At 34.8% G+C, this 23,466-nt stretch overlaps 1 protein-coding gene across 2 annotated transcripts in view; it reads right to left on the bottom strand.

Annotated features, from left to right (window-relative positions):
• LOC145286271 (whirlin-like) overlaps positions 1–23,466 on the bottom strand; it is a 31,899-nt gene that overhangs the window by 1,537 nt on the left and 6,896 nt on the right. For both annotated transcript variants that reach the window (XM_080135106.1, XM_080135107.1), the window contains exons 2-3: positions 21,022–21,085; positions 8,227–8,373 (exon numbers count right to left, since the gene is read on the bottom strand). In XM_080135106.1, coding sequence (XP_079991232.1) covers positions 8,227–8,373; positions 21,022–21,081 — 207 coding nt within the window. In that variant the 5' untranslated portion in view covers positions 21,082–21,085. The remainder of the gene's footprint in view (positions 1–8,226; positions 8,374–21,021; positions 21,086–23,466) is intronic.

Here is a 23,466-nt window from a genome sequence, read left to right as displayed (position 1 = left end):
AACTTAAAATGTGTTTTTACAATAATCCAAAAAAATAACAACTTTATAGTAAATATTTAGAGATTTATAAAGAATTTAGGAATTGGTACTTGTATCGGAATCGGGAATTTAGTAAGAAATCAGTACTTGTATCGGAATTGGGAAAAATATTGGAATCGTCTCATCACTTATATATATATATATATATATATATATATATATATATATATGTACATATATATGTATATTAGGTTCAGAAGAAAGTTCTTGCGGAATTTTAAATTTTGATTTCAAATGATGTATTTTCAAATAAGTTTTCGTTATAATACCATTACTTTGTATATCATTTTTAAAGAGCGTTTTTCGCTCTATTTAATCGTTTAAATTACAATCGTTTTAAAACAATTATGTCTTATTTTCAGAACGTTGAATACAAGATGGAAAATAAAAACAAAATTTGCACGATTTTCTTATTTCAATTCAACCTAGGCCGAAAAGTTACTGAAGCAGCTCGCGATATCAATGAATCGTTTGGCCCAGGAACCACTACTAAAAGCACAGCACAATGGTGGTTTAAGAAATTTTGTGGTGGTGACGAGAGTCTTGAAGATGATGAGCATAGTGGTTGGTCAACGGATGTTGACATTGATCAATTAAGAGCCTTAGTCAAAGTCAATCCACGCACAACTGTCCAAGAACTTGCTTTTGAATTAGATTGGAAAAACAAAAAAAAAAAATTGATAAATGGGTGTCTCACAAATTGAACGACAACCAAAAGAAACGCTGTTAGAAAGTGTCATCTCCCCTTCTTTTATGCAAGAACGACCCTTTTCTCGACCGGGTTGTAACTTGTGATGAAAAGTGGGTTCTTTATGCTCAGCTTTGTGGTTACACATCAACGGAGCTCCACGATACTTCCCAAAGCCAGAGTTGCACCAAAAGATGTTCGTACTGATTGTTTGGTGGTTTTCGACCAGTCTCATTCATTATAGTTTTTACAATAGAAAAGTACTGTGAACAAGTAGATGAAATGCATCAGAAACTTCGACAACAACACCCAGCATTTGTCAACAGAAAAGGACCAATTCTCCTCTACAACAATGCCTGCCCGCACATTGCTAAACTGATCTTGCAGAAGCTGAATGCTCTCCAGACCTCTCACTATCAACTATTACTTTTTCAAGCATCTCGACAACTTTCTGTATGAGTTTTCCTGCTTTCCGGCTGACTACAATATGGTTGTGTTCAAGTCTAAAGTAAATAAGTTCTTGATGAGCCGTTCCATATAAGTTATCAAATTTACCAAATTTTCATTACTAATGATTACTATATTGACCAATTTCTACTGTACACTCTCTAACCCTTATCTTTGAGTGGCCTCTGGGCCTTGATAATGTGGTGACGCCTATGTAAAAAAAAAAAAAAAAAAAAAAAAAAAAAAAAGAAATGCTTCAAAGACCTAAGCGATATCAAAAACGACTTCAACGACTTCATTGCTACCAGAATGCAAGATTTTTATGTTGCTGGCATAAATACACTTGTTTTGCATTGGCAAATGTTTGTTAATGCTGATGGTGCTTACTTTGATCAATAAAATTTTGAGCCGAGATATGTTCATCTGAATTTAAAAGTTAAAAACCATAAGAACTCTCTTGTCAACCTGATATTTGCATATATATAAATAAATAAAAATATTATTTGTTTACATCCAAAATAAAAAATTGGCAGTTTCTAAAAAAACATCCGATCTCTCAATGTGAAGACGCTAATCTTAATATCGTTTTAAAAATCAACAACAAAAACTACGTAAATATATATAAACGATAAAAACTAAACAGTAAAATCGTCTATGGCATCATAGCGTTATGAATAAGACGATGGACTGAAATACATAAGGTCCAGGGTTCGAGTCCTAATAACAGTCAAGCTATGTTGAAGAGGGGTAGGGCCCCAAAACATGCATGTACGTAGATTACTGTTTTAAAAATATATATATATATATATATATATATATATATATATATATATATATATACAAGTTAGAAAAGCATTTCTTCCAAAGCATGAAAATTATTAAACAAAATGTTTTTACTATAGGCTTTAAAAATAAAGGTAGAAGATTCAATTTGAAATTTATTTATCTTCAAAGTGCACTTTTATAAATTTTACAAAGTAAGGTATAAAAATTTAATTTAAATTGAATCAAAAAATTACCTTGGATTTATTTTATGTAATGTGCACTACTAGATGAAAGATAATGTTTTTAAGTTGCAACAAAATGTGCAATGAAAACATCTTCCCGGCAAGGTTAAAAATTAAAACATGAACCAATAGCCACTATGTTATGTATTCGTAATGCAGGCGTTCGACCTTTACCTGCCAAATTTCATTTTTTTTTAAATTTTCACACTTTTGCACTGAGTTTGCATGGATTCAAATACCTTATATATGAAGTTTCATATCTGTAGACCAAAAACTCTAGGAGGAGTTTGGTAGGAAAATTTGTTAAACAAAAACATATATGTATACATAAATATATATGGAAACAATTTTGTGTTTACTATAAACTTTTTACGCAAATATTATGCAAGTATAAATCATGTAGAATATCTGTATGACTATAATTACACATAATAGTTAACTAAAGATGAGTATCCCATTAGAAAACCGAAGCAACTAATAGGAATTATTTAAAATGAATGTTTAAAAGAATATGCAAATTAGCTAGATCTTTTGCTAGTGAATGCAATTCCACAACCCATGTATAAAAAAAAAAAAAAAAAAATTGTATTTTGTTTTTAAATAAATAGAAAAGAGGGTTTTTAATATAAATATCAATACACACAAAATAAAAACGAATTTATAGGAGTATAGATAGATAGATAGATATCATGATTCTTTGGGGGGGTACAGAATTTAAATATTGCAATCATAAAGGGAAGACTTTTATAATTCATGATTAAAAGTAAAATGCGTTTTAAAATGAAGAAAAATTTTTAATGATGGGACTTATTTTTGTTGGATTATTAATTTTACCATGATATAATCCTGTATTGGTATCCATTAAACTTCCTCGTTTAATATTGACAAGTATGCCAAATTGATGTAAAAAAATCTGCTCCCAAAAGCAGAACTGGAAGTTTAGCAACTGTGAATATCCACTGAAAGTTATAGACTTTTCTCTTAAAGTCGAGATAGAAGAATGGAAACTTGTAAATGAAATGATGATTTTTTTTCTTTAATCAATTTATAAGGAATAATGATCACTTCAGCACCGGAAGGGGGTGAAGAAGAGACATGGAAAATAAGGGGGGGGGTCAGCTGACTGGTTTCGCCCTCGCTTTCTCAAGCTATTTTGAGGGATTTAGAAAGGAGAGATCATCAGTACTAAAAAATTGCCGCTAGCATACAAAGCAATGCTCTTTGTGTAAACAAACAGAGCTTAGGTGTTTGGACAATGTTTAAACATTGTAATTTTGCATACTCATTTTAGCATTAACAAAACAGCGTAACGGTGAGAATCGCTGACTGTCACCTGGGTGGCTGAGTTTCAATCCTGGCTGGAGGTAGTTGCTGGTCTAGCCGTACTGATGAGCTGTGATACAGCGAAACAGTACTGCATGAGTATGACTATAGGCAGGAAAGAGTGCACTGAGCAGCTCCTGCACAGATGTGGCAACAATAGTCCATTTTAGGATGTACCTGACTCTTATACAGTGTGAGATATGTACTGGAGTGGTAGAATGATCCAATCATTTTTCCAGCGATCTTGGCAACAGATTTAATGTATGTGTTTCATTTCAGCTCATGAGTGAAGGTCAGTCCCAGAAACTTATCAAGACGTGATGCCTCCTCAAGACAAAAGTCATTCATTTCAATTGATGCCAGACAGAGGTCAGGGCGATTATGATGAAAGTAGAGAAGCTTGATTTTCAATACATTAAAAATAACCAGCCACTTTTTTCCCCATTGCACCACGTTCTCAAGATCATAAGAGAGAGAATCAAAAATGTTGGTCATTATCGGCCCTTGAAGTGTTGCCATAGATTGTAATGTCGTCTGCATGAATGTCTACGAATTGAGGCTTTTAATATGAAACTAATTCCTGATTCTTAAATCATATTTACGTTTTTCTTAGTTAATTTTTTCATATAAACTTTAGATATGTTAGACTTTAACCTAATCATTACATTATTATATTTATATTCAATAGCCGTGATACGACTATGTTCAAAGATTTAATTAACCTTTTTTTTGTACTAAAAGAGATTTCTTTATTTCGCTGTTACGTAAGTGGCAAATTCGGTGTAAGGCGCGTAATTTGCAGCTTACATATCTGCTCAGTGGAATCAAGACAATATTTTTGCCATCATAATGGTGAAACACGTGTAAGACAGTAAAAAAGAAAATATAGGTATTTGCCTAAATTAAAGCAATAATAAAAAATTAAATGGTAAGAAAATAAAATTAAACAAATTTTGATCGTGAATTAATTATTTCCTCTAATCATTGGAATATGATTTATCAATACTAAAAAAAAATGTAACAGAACAGTTTTGCACCGATTTTAAAACCATATAATGTTACTGTACGGCACAATCACGTTGACACACTGGTTCTTGCCACATTGAAGTTAAGCAATGTCCAGCCTGGCCAGTACCAAATGGGTGACCATTTGGGAAGACCAGGCGCTGTATGTACCCTCTGGGAAAGTTGGGCATGGGCCAGCATCCTCACCTTGAAAAAAGAACTCCTCACTACAAAAGCATCTACAAAGTTATGGATGGCCTATGCTCCTTCAGGGGTTCAAGGCTATGAGATAATGTTACTAAACCTTACGTGCATAGAGTGGAACAATAAAAGTGTCGCCCTAAAGAAAACAACACTACAGCTTTATTTTAAAACTTTAATTGAAAAAATTAATTCAGGTAGCTTGATTATGTAGTAGAGCTGGCATCTATTCAATGTAGCTGCCTTCAGCCTTAATCGCCCCCTCTGTACGGGACCGGAAGCGAGATCATGCCTTTTTCCACAAGGGCCGGCGGGAGCTCGGCGATTACTCGGCCGATAGCAGCGATCAGGCTGGCTTTACTGTTGTGGGAAGTCATGTTGGTGATGTTCTCGACATAAGACCAAATGAAGTAGTCCATCTATTCAATGTAGCCGCCTCCAGCCTCAATCACCGTTTTGATACGGGTTCGGAACTGGGAGCATGCCCTTTCCATAAGTGCTGGCAGAAACTCTGTGAATACTGTCACGACCCGGTTAATGGATGACCGAATTGATTGGCAATCAGATCGAGACACAAAAATTTATTTTATTTTATATCCAATGTCTCATAATTATCTTCGATTAATCGTCGGATGTCGGATCAACCAGCGAAACATATCATTAAGGGGAATGGAACAACAGAGCAATAAATGACGAAGCAAACACTCAATCAAAGTTTAAAATTAAAGGAAGACTTTTATATACAAAAAGGAAGAAGAAAAAGCTCCGATAAAAAGAATGAGTGAGATAGACGTATTTTTGGGGATGTTTGCCAGATGTATGCGACATGCAATTACAAGTTTGTGGATAAGAAAAGATATTGGCATGAGATAGGCCAAACTTAGCTGTTTTGTCCATTAGGTTAAACACGGATCATAAGTTCGCAAACACAATATCCAAGAAAAAAGTTGAGATGGTGAAAGTCTATCTCTTCCTCGAATCTTAGTTCCAAAGAAGAATATATATGAGTTCAATCGACAATACGATTGTATTTGAATAATAATCCGCAATTTAATTAATTCAAATCTCAATCAGATTAAATGTTGAGTTCAATCGACAATACGATTGTATTTGAATAATAATCCACAATTCAATTGATTCAAATCTCAATCTTCGATGAGGTTCGATCCTCGGAGATAATGTTTGTACACCGGGCTGTATTACTTCTTTTCGCCAACTGTTTATTTCTTATTTTCAAATCCCTCGTGGTCAGCTTTTCCCGCCACAAATGTTCGCTGTCTGGTTGCCATGACGACGTATTTCCGCTCATTACGGCGATATTCACACCCAACCTCTGTCCCACTTCCCTCAGCCAAGTGACTGCCACGCCACATCATTTACAGAGAGAGGGGTTATCTGATTGATTAGGTCTTAGGAAGAGAGAGAGATAACGAGATATATATAGAGAGTAAGTAGAGAGATTGAATGTTCGCTTTGCTCTGACGTCACAATACTCAGTGGATGGTGACGATCAGGCTGGCTTTGGTGTTGTGGGAGGTATTGTTGGTGATGTTTTCGACTTATGTCCAACAGGTACTGGTCGGAGGAGAAGGGAAGCCAATAAGAAAAGTTTACAAAGTCGTAGCACTCCTTCTGAAGCCAAGCCTGGGTCTCTTTAGACTTGTGGGCCGGCGCCGTCTTACTGCCACACCCAGTATCTGTCAGTGGTCACTTGATTGCACTAGGGGATCACTACACTCTTCAGCACATCCAGGTACAGTTTGATGTTGGTTTTCAAGCTGACTTCTAAGATGTGAGGTGGCATAGTGTTGCCTTCACTTGAAACCACACCAAAGACCATAATCGTAGCTGGAAACTTTGCTTTCCTCACCCTAAGCATGTCCCTGGTATTCGTCACAATCCAACGATGCATTTTGAGGGTACTGGCAGTAGTCCTGTATCTCACAGAATTGTTCATGACCTTATACAAATAATGATAACACATGCTTTACTAATTAAACAATATCAATCAAATTCAAATTTATTCATAAACATAGTCCATTCTAAGTTGATAGACTGATTCAAATGCTTTTCTATTTGATACAATTTTTTTAGAACAATTTGTTTTTGGCCTAAAAATAGGTTTCAGTTTCTTGTATCGCTTTCTTACTGAGGTCAAATCTCTTTGCCTGAAGTATTCTTTTGAGGTTTGCAAACAGGGAGGAATCACTGGGGGCCAGATCTGGGGAATATGGTGGATGCAGTAGCAATTCTAAAGTAAAATTCATGTAGTTTGGCCATTGTTGTAATTGTTTTGTGACATGGCATGTTTTTTTTTTTTTTATTTGGTTGATTCCTTAGTAGCATAAATGTTACTATCCATTTTTGTCTTCATTCAATTACAAACTAGTGGTCATTTTCTAAGGACTCAGCCATTGACATGAATATGTGCATGTCTTTTTTACCCACATGTCAAAATTAGAGTGTGATGTCATTAGCAAATAGACACCCATTCAGACAGAATTTCATTGGGGAGGTTGTTTATAAAAATCAGGAACTATACCCTTGTTTTTTTTTTACTCTTTTTCTATGCCAGACAAGAAATATTGTCACTTGGAATGTAAGAGGACACTATTTGGGATTGTGTCTACCAGAAAACTGTGAGGAACTGAGCAGCAAGATGTCTGTTATATAATTGAGCTTCTGTAGTTTAGTACAGTCAGGGAAGTAGGAAATAGGGAATGAATTCGAAAGTGCAACAGTCTAGGGGGGGGAACTAATAGAGTAGAAGGCTTTCTGGCATCTTAGACCTCAATAGTGAAGGAGTAGGATTTTTCTGCTTGTCGAGTTAGTCATGAGTAAGGATGTGACAACAGCATATTCTTTTCATTGTTTTGACTCTCAAGTATATATCCGACACAGTTAGACACAATTAATCAACCGAGAACCATATAAGACATTTACAGATATATACTCGAGTCAAAACAATGAAAAGAATATGTTGTCACAACCCTAGTCATGAGTATATACATTGAAGGGGCACAAGTGTAATGAGTTCATCAGAGCACATTCTGTTAAAATATTTGTAAAACAGGTACAGGAATGGAACACTATGATGATTGGACAGAGGTTGGAACTTGGCTGCTAGTGTGGGATTTATTAGGTTTGACACTCTCTTTTGGACCCCGTTTAAGATTGAGAGACTAGTGGCAGATGCACCAATACAAATATTGTAACAATACTCCATGCATGGGCGAATTGTGGTTTTGTGAATATATAGGATACTCTCTGGTTGGACTAATTTTCTAGTACAGTAGAAAAAAAAAATAATGTAAAAATAAATAGAATTTGTAAACTGATATTCCAATTGGGTTGAAATTTTGACATATGCCATTTAGCAGGTGTTCGACAAAGCTATCAACTTGATAAAATTCCTGGACTTTTATTAGTGGCACCGTCTATATATCAGACCTGGGACTTATTAACTGATTTGTAATAATTGTAAAACCCTAGATATTTTCTGAAAGTAAATCCTACCTGAATACTGACAACTTTTGGGAGGGTATGTCGAGATGTCGCCCCACCTTCAAAAGCTAATCCAAGAGTTGGCATTGTCTTGTAGATTGTAACTTCTTCTAGTGGGATATTCCCATATTTTTTCCGAAGACGTTTTTCCTTCTGTTCCTAGAAAGGAAAAAATAAGAAAATGAAACAAAAAAAGATGTATATTAAAATTTATAATTTAAGAAATCCAAAACGATATGTATATAACATATTGGATCATTGAAGTTAAGTAACGTTGAGCCTGGCCAATACCGGATGGGTAACAATTTAGGAATAGCAGATGTTGTATGTAGGAAAACGTCAACACCTCTAACAGGGATATACATGCGACTGAGGATCGTCTGTGAATTTGATGCTCCAATGAAATTTACTTACGAGGAAACCAATTCAACCTGTCTAGGGTGACTGCCGCTTCAGCACAGTACAGTAAAACGATATGTGCTTTTTGTGTGTGTTTTTTTTAAATAAATATTTATTTCTCTTCAAAGATATATGTTAGGTAATAGCCAGGCAACGCCGAGTAGAAAGCATTTATCTATCTATCTATCTATCTTTCTATCTATCTTTCTATCTATCTATCTGTCTAGCAGAGTACCTGTTTACTATGCCTCCCCACGGGACAGAGTTAGACACCAAGGTCGTTTTTTAACGTGGAGAAAAGGTACAAAAATAAAAATTGTCTCAGTCGTGAAGGATTTCTCCTTCATCGAAAGAGAACAAGAAATAGAAGTGCAGCATCTGAAGAACAGATCAGATTGAATCGTGAGAAACAATAAGTTGAGCGAGCATTCAGGTGCAGAAACGGTCAAAGGGTCATGTTGTGACATGTATCAAACTTGTTTGACCAGTCAGTTTGCACAGGAAGTATGAAGCAGGCGCTGGACATGACATGTCAGGTGCTCCGATTTGAGTACGTTGAGTTAACTTTAGTTGAGTTTGTTCTGAGACACCGAGGAAGACAGATGGGCTAAAATGGATCTCTCCATGAGGAAGGGGATGGTTTCAGAATGGAGACATAGAAAAACCCACAGGCCGAGAGTTCACTGATCACTCTCTTCTGCTATGACGAATACCTGGGAGTGAATAAAATCTTACAACGTCTTGATCCAAGTCTTGTGAAGCATCTCCCTTAAACCAGATGGTTGAAGAAGTTCTCAAAAGCAGCTAGCAGAAACAGGTATGTCGTCATGTTATCTGTATATGCATATATGTTGAAATGCACCTAAAACACTAGATGAGTCACGGGTTGTTAAGACATTTAGGACACGAGGACAATAGTCCATTAAATAAGCAGTTAGATAATACATATATGTTGAGAAACAAGCATGCACTTATAAAGACTAGCCGAGTTAAGATAGACATTAGGACACGAGAACAACAGTCTTCTATATAACAAACACAATGTACACAGATAATATGGCGTGTTAATTAATAAGGAAAATATAAATATAAATATGATCTAAATATTTACACAACAATAAAACAGGTCTAGCTCCCCAAGATGGTTGAAGAAGCTCCCAGAAGCAGCTAGCAGAAACAGGTATGTCGTCATGTATATGTATATATGTTGACATGCACGCACCTAAAATACTAGATGAGTCATGGGTTGTTAAGACATTTAGGGCACGAGAACGATAGTCCATTAAATAAGCAGTTAGATAATACACGTTCAGATAAGAACAAGACCAAAATACACAGCATATGAAGCGGGTTTTTCAAGAAATTTCTTTTTTGTTAAACATTATTTTTCCTTTTGGAGATCTAAAAATCTCTCTTGGTTTTGGTATTCTTAAATAAAAATTTTAATATTCAGTTCATAACGATATTTAAAAAATACAATGTGCCATCTATTTTTATAACATTGTCATAGGAGTCACGAGCTCGCACTTGAAAAGACTTACAAAAACAATGATTAACAAAAAACGAATTGTTTGAAAAATTTCAACCAAATCGAAACTTGCTTCATATCTTAACGGTAAATCATTTATTTTATTTAAAGAAAGAAAAAAAAAAGCGCATATTTTGGCTTTCGTAATTTTCAAATTTAATATTACTTTCATAATAATATTTCCAAAAAAAAAGTGTCATATTGGCAGTAATAGACTTTTAAAATTGAGTGTAGATATAATTTGTAAGATGCAACAAGTTATTAGGTATGATTGATGCGTCAGGATCTTTGAGGATCAGCTTAAAACCTGAGAGATAGAACTCTGATTGGTCAATTTAATCACATGGTATAGGAAAGATTTGATGCTAGTCATCCTAAGTTGAAGTACTGTTATCATACATGAGTAAGTAATGTTGAGCCTGGCCAGTAACCATTTAAGAATACCAGATGATGCATATAGGAAAACGTCGACATCTTGCTGCAAGAGTTGCAAAAACTTAACGTCGTCATCTCCCCTAATAATGGTCAGCACTCAAAAGAGAAAAGATTGTTTCTTGATTCGGCTTCCATAAAGCAGATCTCATAGACACTGCACCATACGAGTAGGCAGTCGTTGACCTCTCTTATGATGCTGGATATTACATATTGAATATTAACCAAAGGCCTGGACACAATACTCCAACAGTAGGATGATAGGACAGTGTTATGAAAGAATTGAGAACTATGATTTATTTATAAGACAACAGATATTTGTTGAAATTGAACTTGAAAACAAACATATTGTAGTGTGTAGGGAAAAACTATGAATAGTAAAGTTTACATCAAAATAATGTGTCCATGTTACTCACCGTGTTGCCTATATATTCCATAACTTATAATGATAGATTAATTAGTTTAGAAGTGATTCAAATATATATATATATATGTATATATATATATGTATATATATATATATGTATATATATATATATGTATATATATATATGTATATATATATATATGTATATATGTATATGTATGTATATATATGTATATATATGTATGTATATATATGTATATATATATGTAAGCCTCTAAGAATACTTAAGGATAGGTACTGGGAAATATAAACTAAGAGGCAGTCAACTAGTGTTAATTAAATATTCACGACTTCCACTCGTTTGAACACTCTGGATTGTCTAATGTCTGCATCCGAATTGTGCTTTTATAAGTTGTTATTTCCCTTCATTCCCATAGCAACTGTTTGCTGGCCTTGAAGTAAATGCTTAACAAATGGAGTCAAAGGTGGCTTCGTGGCTGAGTTTGAATCTCCCAACTGGCAGAAATTTTCGCCTACTACACTGATGATTGCGTAAGCATGAAACACTCGTATCTATAGGTATAAAAGAATAATTATTATTTAAGTATAGTCTATATTTGAGTATATTATTCTAGTATATATATATATATATATATATATATATATATATATATATATATATATATATATATATAAACATACCTAAAGTCACTGGCAAGGACAAATCACCGGCTTTAGGTTTAGTAGTAATGTGCTCCACATGTAAAAAGTATTTGGAAAGAAACTTTGCTCATAAAACTTCTGTTTGATTTTGGATATACAGAGGAAGAAAGGAGAGTGCTTTGCAATGTTGGTAGGGAGATGAGTTCTTGCTGAATGTCTTTTGGAGGTAAGGCGAGGAATGTATGTTCAGTCAAGCAATTACCATAATAGAAATATCAGTAGAGTAGGGAAAGGCTAACAAGATCATGTGAAAATTAAAAACATAAAGAAACAATCGAGTGTAGATAAAAAGTGTAAAAATATTGCAAAAATAGCTTTCCAATACGGCTTTATTAAAATTGGAATTTTTTTTCATTTGATGTAAGAAACTAAAAAAAATGCTATTGCATTTCCAGATCAAAAATAGCCAACAATGAATGTTAGATGGAGTTATAAGTAAAGTTCACTTTCTGCACTCTTTTAATCAAAGTCAGATTCCTAAAATTACAAAACTTTTGACGCTGACTTTGAAATATCTGACTCCTTAAATCCTTGGAATATTCAGACTATTTGTCAATTCTTTGGAGATTAAACAATCTAACTCTTATCATCCTTATAAATCTGACTCCACAAAACTGCCTTTAACAAGTGCAAAAAATCTCAAAGTACCCCAAGACCCTCAAAGATCGAATCTTATATGAAAAGCAGATTAAACGAACGGGATTAATCTTTTTTAACTGTGTTTATGTGTTAATCCCTTATTAAAGCATTGTAAAAAATGATCAGAAATTGTTTTTGTGTTCTTATTTACTTGCCTTCGTATGATGGTAAAGTTAGACACAAGGTCATTTAATGTGAGTAAAATTGAGCTTTCCTAAAAAGTAGAATATAAATGGAGAAAAAAACTCCTGTATAGCCCCCTTCAGCATTGTCTCTCTCTCTCTCTCTCTCTCTCTCTCTCTCTCTCTCTCTCTCTCAAATGGAGGTACATCAGGCAATAACCCTGCCTCACAACAAAACATAGTTTATTCTATTAATTATTTTTAATAGTCACATAATTTCATAGTTAATTAATAGTCACATCTTTCAACTGATAATCATTCCATTCATTTTTTTTATTTATATGTCTTATTACAGGGGGGGAGAAGTACAACAACGGCAATTTTCAAGCAAACAGGGAAGCAAAATTCACCAAGGCATTCATTGAAGAATTTGGAAATAAAAAGGGTTAGCTCAGTGGAGCATTTTGTTATTAATATAGTAGGTATGGATTCAGGTCTACATGCTTTAGAGGTGTTTAGGTTTTTTATGATATCACGAACATGAGAAGGGATAATTTTTAGATCTAAGAGTGTGGCTTCTATTCATAAAGGTAAATTTGGGAAGGAGTAGTTTATGGAATCTAAGTTCAGCCTACTTGGTTGCTATGCAGATGACCTCATGGTTATTGGATAGTGGAAAATTGTTTAATGTCTATTGTTCAGCACACTTTTATAAATTTTTCATAAATTCATAATTTCTGCAACTCAATACGTTTTCTTATCATTTTGGTATGCCTTCTTTTGGCTTTAGCTATTTCACTTTACAATGATTTCTAATATTTATGAATTTTATCCTGCTAGTTGACTTATGACAGAAGACTGATTCATCTTTTTTCTTATATGCCTTGTTACTGGCAGAAAGGTTGCAAGCCATGGCTACTAATGATCATTTTTGACATTAAAAAAAATATATAAAAGCTGATATAAACATTTTTTCTACTTTTTCAAAAGAAAAAACAAAAACAGAAGTAGTAGATTCAGGAAATAAATTTTATTTCTTTTCTGTTTTTTTTTGTTTTTTTTTTACTAGGGTGTAACCACTTATCAAAGTACCAAAGGCCTCTCGAGTGTAAAATGGCCGGTGAGATAACACCATGATGAGTGGTAATGGTAAAACTACTACTGCACAGTTTGGCATCGTCTGTTCACAGCTGCATGGGGTAGACATCTTCTTTTCATGTTACTGTTGGTGTTGATGGCTGCTGTGCAGGCATTGCAATTATTGACCAAATGTTGTGATATTTAAAGCATAGACGTTAGCCTTGCTGTTGTCCAACCATCGCCTTTTCGCTGGCCACTGTATTTACCTCTGACATCAAAGGACAACATTCTGTGTTGGCAAATTCATGCCTCGGAATAACTTCCAAAGATAGCATCCCAAAACTGGGTAGAATTTCATTATTTAAGAGGACGGTTCAGCAAAAAGTTGTTTACAGTGGACTTGAAAACAACAATATTATAGTTAGCCTGAAAGCAGCCTTAAAGTATTGTGTTCTACAGATGGGTAGATTTAGGAAAGAAATTTCGTTCATGGACTTTTTGTTTAGTTTTAGGCACAGATAGAGAAAATAGGCTTTTGTTACGCAACAAGAGTGATGCAGTAAGTTTCCCAAACCTATTATATTAGCCCCAATAGATGTTCTACTGATATGGAGTGGCTGTTCCTGACTCCATAAAATGAGAAGGTTGCAGATTTCGAAAATATTTGTGAGAAAATCTTATAAATAATTAAATTCAATGATAAATATTATTATATTATCATATTATTATATTTTTATAGTTACTTTTCAACAGAATATGTAGAAGTTAAATGATGAAATTAATGACATTTACGTTAGATATTTGCTTCATCAGAAAAGATAAATAAAAATAAGAGGTTCTTAACTCTGGTAGTTTGAGATAAGAAACTATTATAATAAAAGGCTTTCCAGCATCTAGGGACCACAACAGAGAAGGGGTGAGATTTTGATGCTTACCACATTAGTCAGGATTATAGAGTATACGTCAAGGGGGCACAAGTGCTATAAGTTCAACAGTGAAGGGGTGGAATTTCGCTACTTGCTTACATTTGAAACTATTTTTTGGACCCTATCTAAAAGGGCGAGACTAATGATAGATGCACTAGCAGTATCAGAATTTTTGTAGGAATTTTTGACACCCCTAACACGAAACTGCGAATACAATATAAAAATCTCGTAATTTCTCTGTTAAAAGTGGGTTATTTATTTTCTTTATGGATTATACTTCCAAAATAAACTATTACAGTTGTTTTAAAAGTAATAAAAATATTTTTATTTTTTTTTTAAAACAGTAATGAATTTTCCGAACTCAATATTTTTCAATTTTTAAACTCAATATTTTTAAATTTTTAAATTTTAAAAATCTATCAAAATTTTTCTATTGATTCTATTTTTACGATATTTTCAGGGTCAATGTGAAATTTTATGTTCTTTCCAATAAACCGAATATAATATTTTAGACAAACGTTTTTTTTAAATTCACGCCCCCCCATTTTCACGCCCCCCCATTTTCACGCCCCCCCATTTTGAAATGTCTATTAAAAAGTAAATAATTAATTTATGTTTAATAGGTTTATATATCACAAATTGAAGAGAAAAGGTCAATAAATAATATATTCAAATTTAAAACAAAAAAAAAAAATCAGTTTTTTAGAAATTTACCTGTAAAGTCCGAAGTTTAAAACCTTATTTTATAAGAACACATTTTTTCTTTTTGTCTTTTTTTTTTTTTTTTAATGAAACCTTGGTCCTTGCTCCTTTAATTGAAAAAAAAATTAGGGCTTGAATTACATTTTTCGAGGAGTTATAAGCTTAGAAAGATAGGGGGTCGAATAATTTACGCCTCTCATTTTGAAATGTCTATTAAAAAGTAAATAATTAATTTATGTTTAATAGGTTTATATATCACAAATTGAAGAGAAAAGGTCAATAAATAATATATTCAAATTTAAAACAAAAAAAAAATCAGTTTTTTAGAAATTTACCTGTAAAGTCCGAAGTTTAAAACCTTTTTAAAAAAAAAAAAACACATTGTTTTGTTTTGTTTTTTTTTTAAATAAAACCTTGGTCCTTACTCCTTTAATTGAAAAAAAAATTAGGGCTTGAATTACATTTTTCGAGGAGTTATAAGCTTGGAAAGATGGGGTGGAATTATTCACTATTTTCACGAAATTTCTGACACTGCTATAGATGCACCAACCCAGATGTGGAAGCAATACTTCATTCTTTGTAAAGTTATAGGATTCTCTAGTGGGAATAATTTTCTAGCATGATAGAGGGAGCTCACATTCTTTGCAGCAGCATTGGCAATGTCCTTAATGTATTTGTTCCAGTTCATGATGCCTATGAATGTTAAGTCAAAAAGTTTGAACAGAGCTATCAGATACAATGATATATTTTCGTGTATACTAATATTTTTCACCAATAGTGGAAGTATATTCATAACTTTTCCTATTATTTTATTTGGAGCAATAAAATAAGCACGAAATAATATAGTTATTTATCTCACTCCCAGAACGAGATGACTTCACACAAGAGTCAGAAAGTGGGATTTCAGAAGCAAGAGGATTTTGGCCAGTAAAAATTGCCCAGGTAGGCCCGTCTGCATTCATCAGGATGGGTGCCTCAGGCGGTTAACAAATCAGAATGCCAGGTAAGATCATCCCCCTTCACCAAACTCATCTCTTTTAAAAAGGTGACTTTACTTGTTCATCCACAAAACAATAGTTTCAGAACTACTCCAGGATTGGTGAAGACGCCCAGGAGACCAGCTGAAGATATGATTACCCACCATCAAAATTTACATCAAACCTAGCTCCAGCTTATGAACTGTTCTCACTATCTTGGAAATTGCAGACCATTGTGCATGCTCTGCATTAATCCAGGATGCTGTGTACGAGGGGCGTGCAATAAGTAATGCTCTGACCCACTTCCCATATCAGTAGAGCAACGAAACGGCACAGTTATTAGTCTTTCTTTACATAGGAACTACCCAGAGTTATGCATTTCTCCCATCGTTTGATGCAGCTCTAGAGACCGTTTTTGTAGAACACCCCAGGTTGGTCCTCCAACCACGACACGACTTCAGAAATCAAGGCTGCATCATCTGGAAAACGCTTTCCTTTCAAAACCAACTTCATGGCTGGGAAGAGGTGAAAGTCAGAGGGTGCAAGGTCAGGAGAGTAGGGAGGATGGGGCAGGATTTCATAACTACTAACTTTGGTAACGCTTAGAGCGGCTGCTCCATCAATAGTTGTATAATATCTAGATATTTGTAGTGCCATGTCGCGCATGGAAAGGGACCCTGCACTCATCCCTGGTGGGCTTTCCTGGGGTCACAGTCCTAGTTGGAGAAAGGTCAGCTGATGGTCTACTTGTGATGCATGTCTGATCTTTGCATAACTTCTTGTTCAGCTCCCCCTTACCTAAACTGAAACTCTTTAAAAAAAATATAACGATAGTACAATCTAAAAATAAGCTTAAACCAGGCTTAGGGTCAAACAAATCCAACTTGCCTCCTCCCTTGAGGCTCTCATTCACAAATATCTGTGGGCTTAGAACTAATTTAGCTGATGTTGAAGCATTTCTCCTAACAAATACCCCGGATATCTTAGCACTAAGTGAGACTAACCTACACTCCCCCATCCCCTCTAACTACTTTAACATGTCTGGATATCTTCCACTCTGCCGTAAGGACTCTGACAGACATGCACGGACTTGGAGTTTACATTCGTAATATCCTTCCCTTGACTAGAGAAACAAACCTAGAATCGGATGATCAAGCCTTTATGTGCTTTAGACTAATCATGCAACACAACATTAGCTACTTTTACTTTCTCTACCGCTGTCCCTTGACCCAGGACTGCACCATAATAAACAAAGTCTCTGACAGCATAGACACAGCACTCTCCCTTGACACTAGCGCACAAGTACATATATTTGGTGACTTTAATGTCCACCACAAAAACTGACTTGGATTCTCTACTTACACAGATGCAGGCAGCACAACTCATACCTTCTCTATATCTCACTCCCTATCACAAATTGTTACATTTCCAACCCGTTTCCCTGACCAGGAAGAACAACACGCATCACTTTTACATCTGTTTTTGACCACAGTTCCTGATGATTGTATAACGAATGCCGACAGCCCACTTGGGAATGCTGATCATGCAGTGATAATGGTTGAAATCGTCCTAAACTCTAGAGCCAAAACTGAAGAGCCAGTGCTCAAAACAATGAGATATTATAAAAAGGCTGACTGGGTAGCCATCAGAGATCTTATCAGAGATGCTCCATAGGGAAATATTTTTTCTCTTCCTGCTGAACAGTGCGCAAACGAGACCACTGAATGGTTTAAAACTGCAATCGAAGCGCATGTTCCCATGCGAAAATTTTATAGAAAGCCCCACTCTCACCAATGGTTTACAAGGCAACATGCATACCACAGATTTAACCAACATAAATTCAGTTCAAACAGACAGAATTACATAGAAGCTAGAAATAACGTTAAGAAAGAAATAGCGACAGCTAAGAGAGAATTTACGGAAACCACTAAAAAACGCATCGAAGCACAAAACTAGGAACTCATGACTTCTGGAAAATCTACAACAGTGTAGTAAATAATTGGCAATCAACAATTCCCCCACTAACCAACAATCACGAGGTTGTTTGCTCAGCAATCGAAAAGGCTAACATGCTTGCCAGTCGGTTTGCCTCAAACTCCACACGGGACCCTTCCAACCACCCCCTACCTGACTTTCCTATGTGGACAGACGCCACGCTAGATGATCTGAAAATCACCCCTGCTCAGGTGCATGCTATCATAAAAAACCCTGACACTTCAAAAGCATGTGGACCCAATCTCATCCTAGCTGTGCTATTAAAAAAGTGCTCAGCCGAAGTAGCTCCAGTTCTCTCCAAACTCTACAACAAATGCCTTAATCAATCTTGCTTTCCAGGCTGTTGGAAAACTGCTTCTGTGGTACCAGTATTCAAGAATTCTGGCGAAAGAACTGACCCATTAAATTATCGCTCCATTAGCCTCCTCCCACTTTTTGCCAAAATATTTGAGACCTTAATTAACCATGCTCTAGTCCATCACCTTACAAATGGTAAACTTCTGAATGACAAACAATATGGATTTAGACAAGCCTGTTCCACAGCAGACATCCTAACTATAATCTCTGAACGTATATACCATTCACTGGACAAAGCGGGGGAGGGCAAAGTGGTAGCTCTAGATATATCTAAGGCTTTTAACAGGGTATGGCATGAAGGTCTCCTCAGGAAAATTAGATCTTATGGTATCACTGGTAGAATACTTAACATAATTAAATCCTTCTTAGATAAGAGAAAATTCCAGGTTGTCCTCGACGGTTGTACATCTAAACAATATGATATAAATGCGGGAGTGCCCTAGGGGTCTATCCTTGGACCTCTACTATTCCTGATATTCATAAATGATCTCCCCGACAAAATTGCCTCTGAGATGGGTATATATGCTAATGACACCACACTCTATAACAGGCACGACAGGAAAACAAATGAACACATATCTAAAGAAATGGCAGAAACACTAGAGGATGACCTCCAATCTGTAGTGGAATGGGGACAAAAATGGATGGTCACGTCCAATGCCGCAAAGACTAAACTAGTTTCATTCAATAATTACAAGAAACCTTCTCTACCACATATAGCAATGGCCAACGACTCTTTATCTGAGAGTACATCTTTCAAACTCCTTGGCCTAACGTTCACAGGAAACATGAGTTGGAACAATTACATTGAAGGCATTGCCACAGCCGCTGCAAGGAAGGTGGGCTCTCTCTACCGTGCTAGAAAACTACTAACACCTGAAAGTATCTTGTACCTCTATAAGGCAACCATTCCCCCTTGTATGAAGTATTGCTGTCATATTTGGGCTGGTGCATCAGCTACTAGTCTCTGGCTCCTTGACAATGTTTAAAAGAGAGTCGCAAATCTTATAGGCCCTGAACTGGCATCTAAGCTTCAGCCTGTGTCCATTCGATGAAACGTTGCATCCCTCTACCTGTTCTACAAGTATTTTAATGGTGAATGCTCTAACGAACTGCAAGCACTTGTGCCCCCACGACGTGAACACCTTCGACAGACCCGACAGGCTGCAAAATCCCACCCCAACACCGTAGAGATCCCTAGATGTAAAAGATCTTTCTACTCCAGTAGTTTCTTCCCCAGAACCGCTAGACTTTGGAATTCCATTCCAGGACCCTGCTTCCCCAACTCTATTGACGTGCAGAAGTTCAAGTGCAACGTGAACTGACATCTTGCTGCCCAAATCCCTACATAGTACCCCAGTAGTTGTTGCCCCTGATAGTAGCCCCCTACACCAAAGTGGCAATGTGCCTTGTTTGGGGTGAAAATGTAATAAAAAAAAAAAAAAAAAAAAAAACACACACACTCCCGTGCTTCTGATTTGGTGACATGTGAGTTGTGGACTGGAGCGTTGTCCTGCAGGAGGAGGGTACCTTTGCTAATCTTGCCCTGCCTCTTGATTTTGATAGCTTCCCTTAATTTCCTCAAAAGTGAAGCATAATAGGCTCCTGTAATTGTGGTACCCTTTGCCAGGAAATCTGTCGTCACTACTCCATCCTGGTCCCAGAAGACTGTGAGCATGACCTTGCCAGTGGAGGGCTGCACCCTTGCCTTCTTTGGAGGTGGTGAGTCCAAGTGCTTCCACTGCATTGACTGGGCTTTGGTCTCTAAATCATAGTGATGGACCCAGGTTTCATCCTGTGTAATCAGTCTTTTGAAAAACTTTGCCTCATCTTCTTGGCACATCTTCAAATTCATCCTCGAGCACTCAACGCGTTCTTGCATCTGGAATGGTGTGAGCAACCTGGGAATCCATCTGGCAGACATCTTATGCATATTCTACAGAAGGAGCCAACTTAAATCGTCCATGTCAAGTAAAGTCATTTTCAGTCAAGAAATTCCTTGAGACTGAAGCACTTTCACATTAAAACACATCTTGCATCTAACTTTCTGTTAGAATAAATAGAAATAAACAAAAAAAAAAAATGATCGCAAATTTTCCTTCTTTGTTCTAAAATACACCTTTTCTAGTTAAAATACACCTTTTCTAGTTAAAAATACACCTTTCTTAGTTAAAAAATACACCTTCTCTAATTAATTGGTGAAAAACTGCATTTTCTTTTAATCATTGAGTCATCACTAAGGCTAGGACAACAGCATATTCTTTTCATTGTTTTGACTCTTGAGTATATATCTGTTAATATCTTATATGTTTTTATATAGACGGATGTGGTTCTCAGTTGATTAAGTGTGTCTAACTGTGTCGGATATATACCCGAGAGTCAAAAGAATGAAAAGAGTATTCTGTTGTCCCAGCCGTAGTCATTAGTCAAATTCTGGAGTAAAAAAGATCTCCCGTTTTAATTGTACCACTCCCGTCTTCGTAGGTTTTCAACTTTTGGAGTTAAAAAAATTAAGAGGCTTTACTTTTTGAACAACCCTTGTAATAATGTATATACTGACCCTCGTTTCTATATGTTCGTCACAAAAGAGACCGCTCCTGCCTGAACAGCTCGTCCCCATTTGCCTATATAAAAAAAGAGAATAAGATTAGAAAAATAAAGACAGAAAGAGAAGTTCAGGTTATATTCAAGATTGTCTGCTCTTTTTGACTTCTGGTTTCTGCAGTACATTTGGCTGGATAATTAGGCATAATCAAACAAGAAAACCATTCTTAACATAGGACAAATGTGGAGCGGGGGGGGGGGATAGTAATCATACACCAATGATGGTTTATAATGAGTAAAATGTTTGGGTGGATAAATAACGCGTACAGAAATATGTTGGAAATTGAAATGCAAAATATTAATTTCAACTTGCCGACATAGTTCTATTACTTTTGCGCATGCACAAATTAATTCATAGTTTGAAGTGATTTAATTTTAAATCTTTCTTATCTATCTGTCGACAGCTCAAACAGTAGGGAATGTGTCTTGAGCGTGAAATGTTTTGGTTTCAAATCTAACTGATGGCACCCAAGCCATTTTTTTTAGTTTTAAAATCGGTACAATATATATATATATATATATATATATATATATATATATATATATATATATATATATATATATATATATACACATTTGGTAAGGTGATTGATAATTTATAATTCAAAATTAAAATTAAAAACTAAAATTAAATTTTAATTTTAATTTTTTATTATAAATTATCAATCACCTTACCAAATATAAAAGTAGCTCTAGGGTATTTGCCTATTGAGCTTTGATACATCAGCTTTACAACGAACATTATTCTTTTCCTCTATTTTAATTAAATTAGTATTTTTACCATAACATTAAAATACACTCTGCTCTACAGAAAATTGCGCTAACCCCCTTATATATATATATATATATATATATATATATATATATATATATATATATATATATATATATATATATATATATATATATATACTATAATAATTATTAATCACAGACACTAGTGTTTCATCCTTATGGAAATCATCAGTGCAGGGTGTCACAATTAACACAAGTCAAGAGATTCGAACCCTGGCAGCAGAAGTCATGTCTGGCTTCATTAGCAAGGACCCGAACCACTAGGCTACCGTAAACCGTGAGAGATACAATTGAAATTAAACATTTATTCTTATTAAATGCTTTTAGCGTCAGTCAGAGTGATCTTAAAATTATATGACGATCTGCGCATATTAGCTAAGTTGACTGACTTTATTACAACTGAAAGTGCTCAACAATAAGAAACAAATTTATATATATATATATATATATATATATATATATATATATATATATATATATTTGTAGTCATCAACATACAGTCCTGTATCACAACTCATCAGTGCCGATAGAGTAGCACCTCTCCCAACCGAGCATTGAACCTAGAACCATCGCGTTGACAATCAGCAGTTCTACCAATCGACCCATGGGAGCGGCGCCCGTAAATAATCTCGCCAAATGTCTATTTCAACAACATCCGTCCACCACTTTTACAGTTCTCTAATATATATATATATATATATATATATATATATATATATATATATATATATATATATATATATATATATATATATATATAAAATATATATAGATAGCAAACATCTAAATGACTACTTTAAACACAGTTCCTGATTTCAAAAAAAGAAAAACTAAAAGATTCATCTGCCTTACTTTTAATGCTAGGTTTATTTATGGTGTCTTTTAAATTCAATAAAAATCCTCCTAAATTTGCTGATGAGGAGACCGTGCTTACCAAAAGAACTATATATAATTGTTCTACATAACTTCATGTATACCACAAATAAAAAGCACGGATTTCCGAAACGATCGTACAGATAATTGACTTTGTTGTTGTTCCTTCTTATGAAACTGATTTTTAATTTAATTAAAATCTGATTTTTAAATTTAAAAAATTTTTTTTTAATTTTTAAATTGAAAATCACTTTACTTAATATATATATATATTATTCAATAGAAAACTGTCTCTGTAATAGTAAATATGAAATCGGCATGAATGAAAATATATTTGAACGTATTTTATGACTGGGCAAACCCCTCCCCCCTCTACTGTTGCTCGTATTGAATAATCTTTGAACTAAAAAATTAAGAATGTGAGGCTTATTCTGAGCTTGTTCATAAATGTGTTGATTATGTTTCCAAGCAACTTTTCATTCCAATATTTCACATGTACAATGAAAGTATTTTTATGCCGAAAACCTTTAAATGTATTATTCTTTTGATTCACGCTTAAAATGATTCTAATACAAACAGACAAAACGTTTGCACTAATGTGATATATCAAGACTCCTGATGCCTGGAGAAGTTGTACACAGAAAGAGATATGATTGAAAATGAAAATAACTATTTTATAAAAATCAGCCTAGCCGGCATGGAGTTTATAAAAAACGAACACACACACAGACAC

Source organism: Euprymna scolopes, chromosome 10 (genome assembly GCF_053919585.1).
Source record: "Euprymna scolopes isolate OS-2025 chromosome 10, ASM5391958v1, whole genome shotgun sequence".
In the NCBI taxonomy this organism is placed as follows: Eukaryota; Metazoa; Mollusca; class Cephalopoda; order Sepiida; family Sepiolidae; genus Euprymna; species Euprymna scolopes.
The sequence above is the reverse complement of the archived record's forward strand: the minus strand, read 5'-3'. Positions and strand labels throughout refer to the sequence as shown.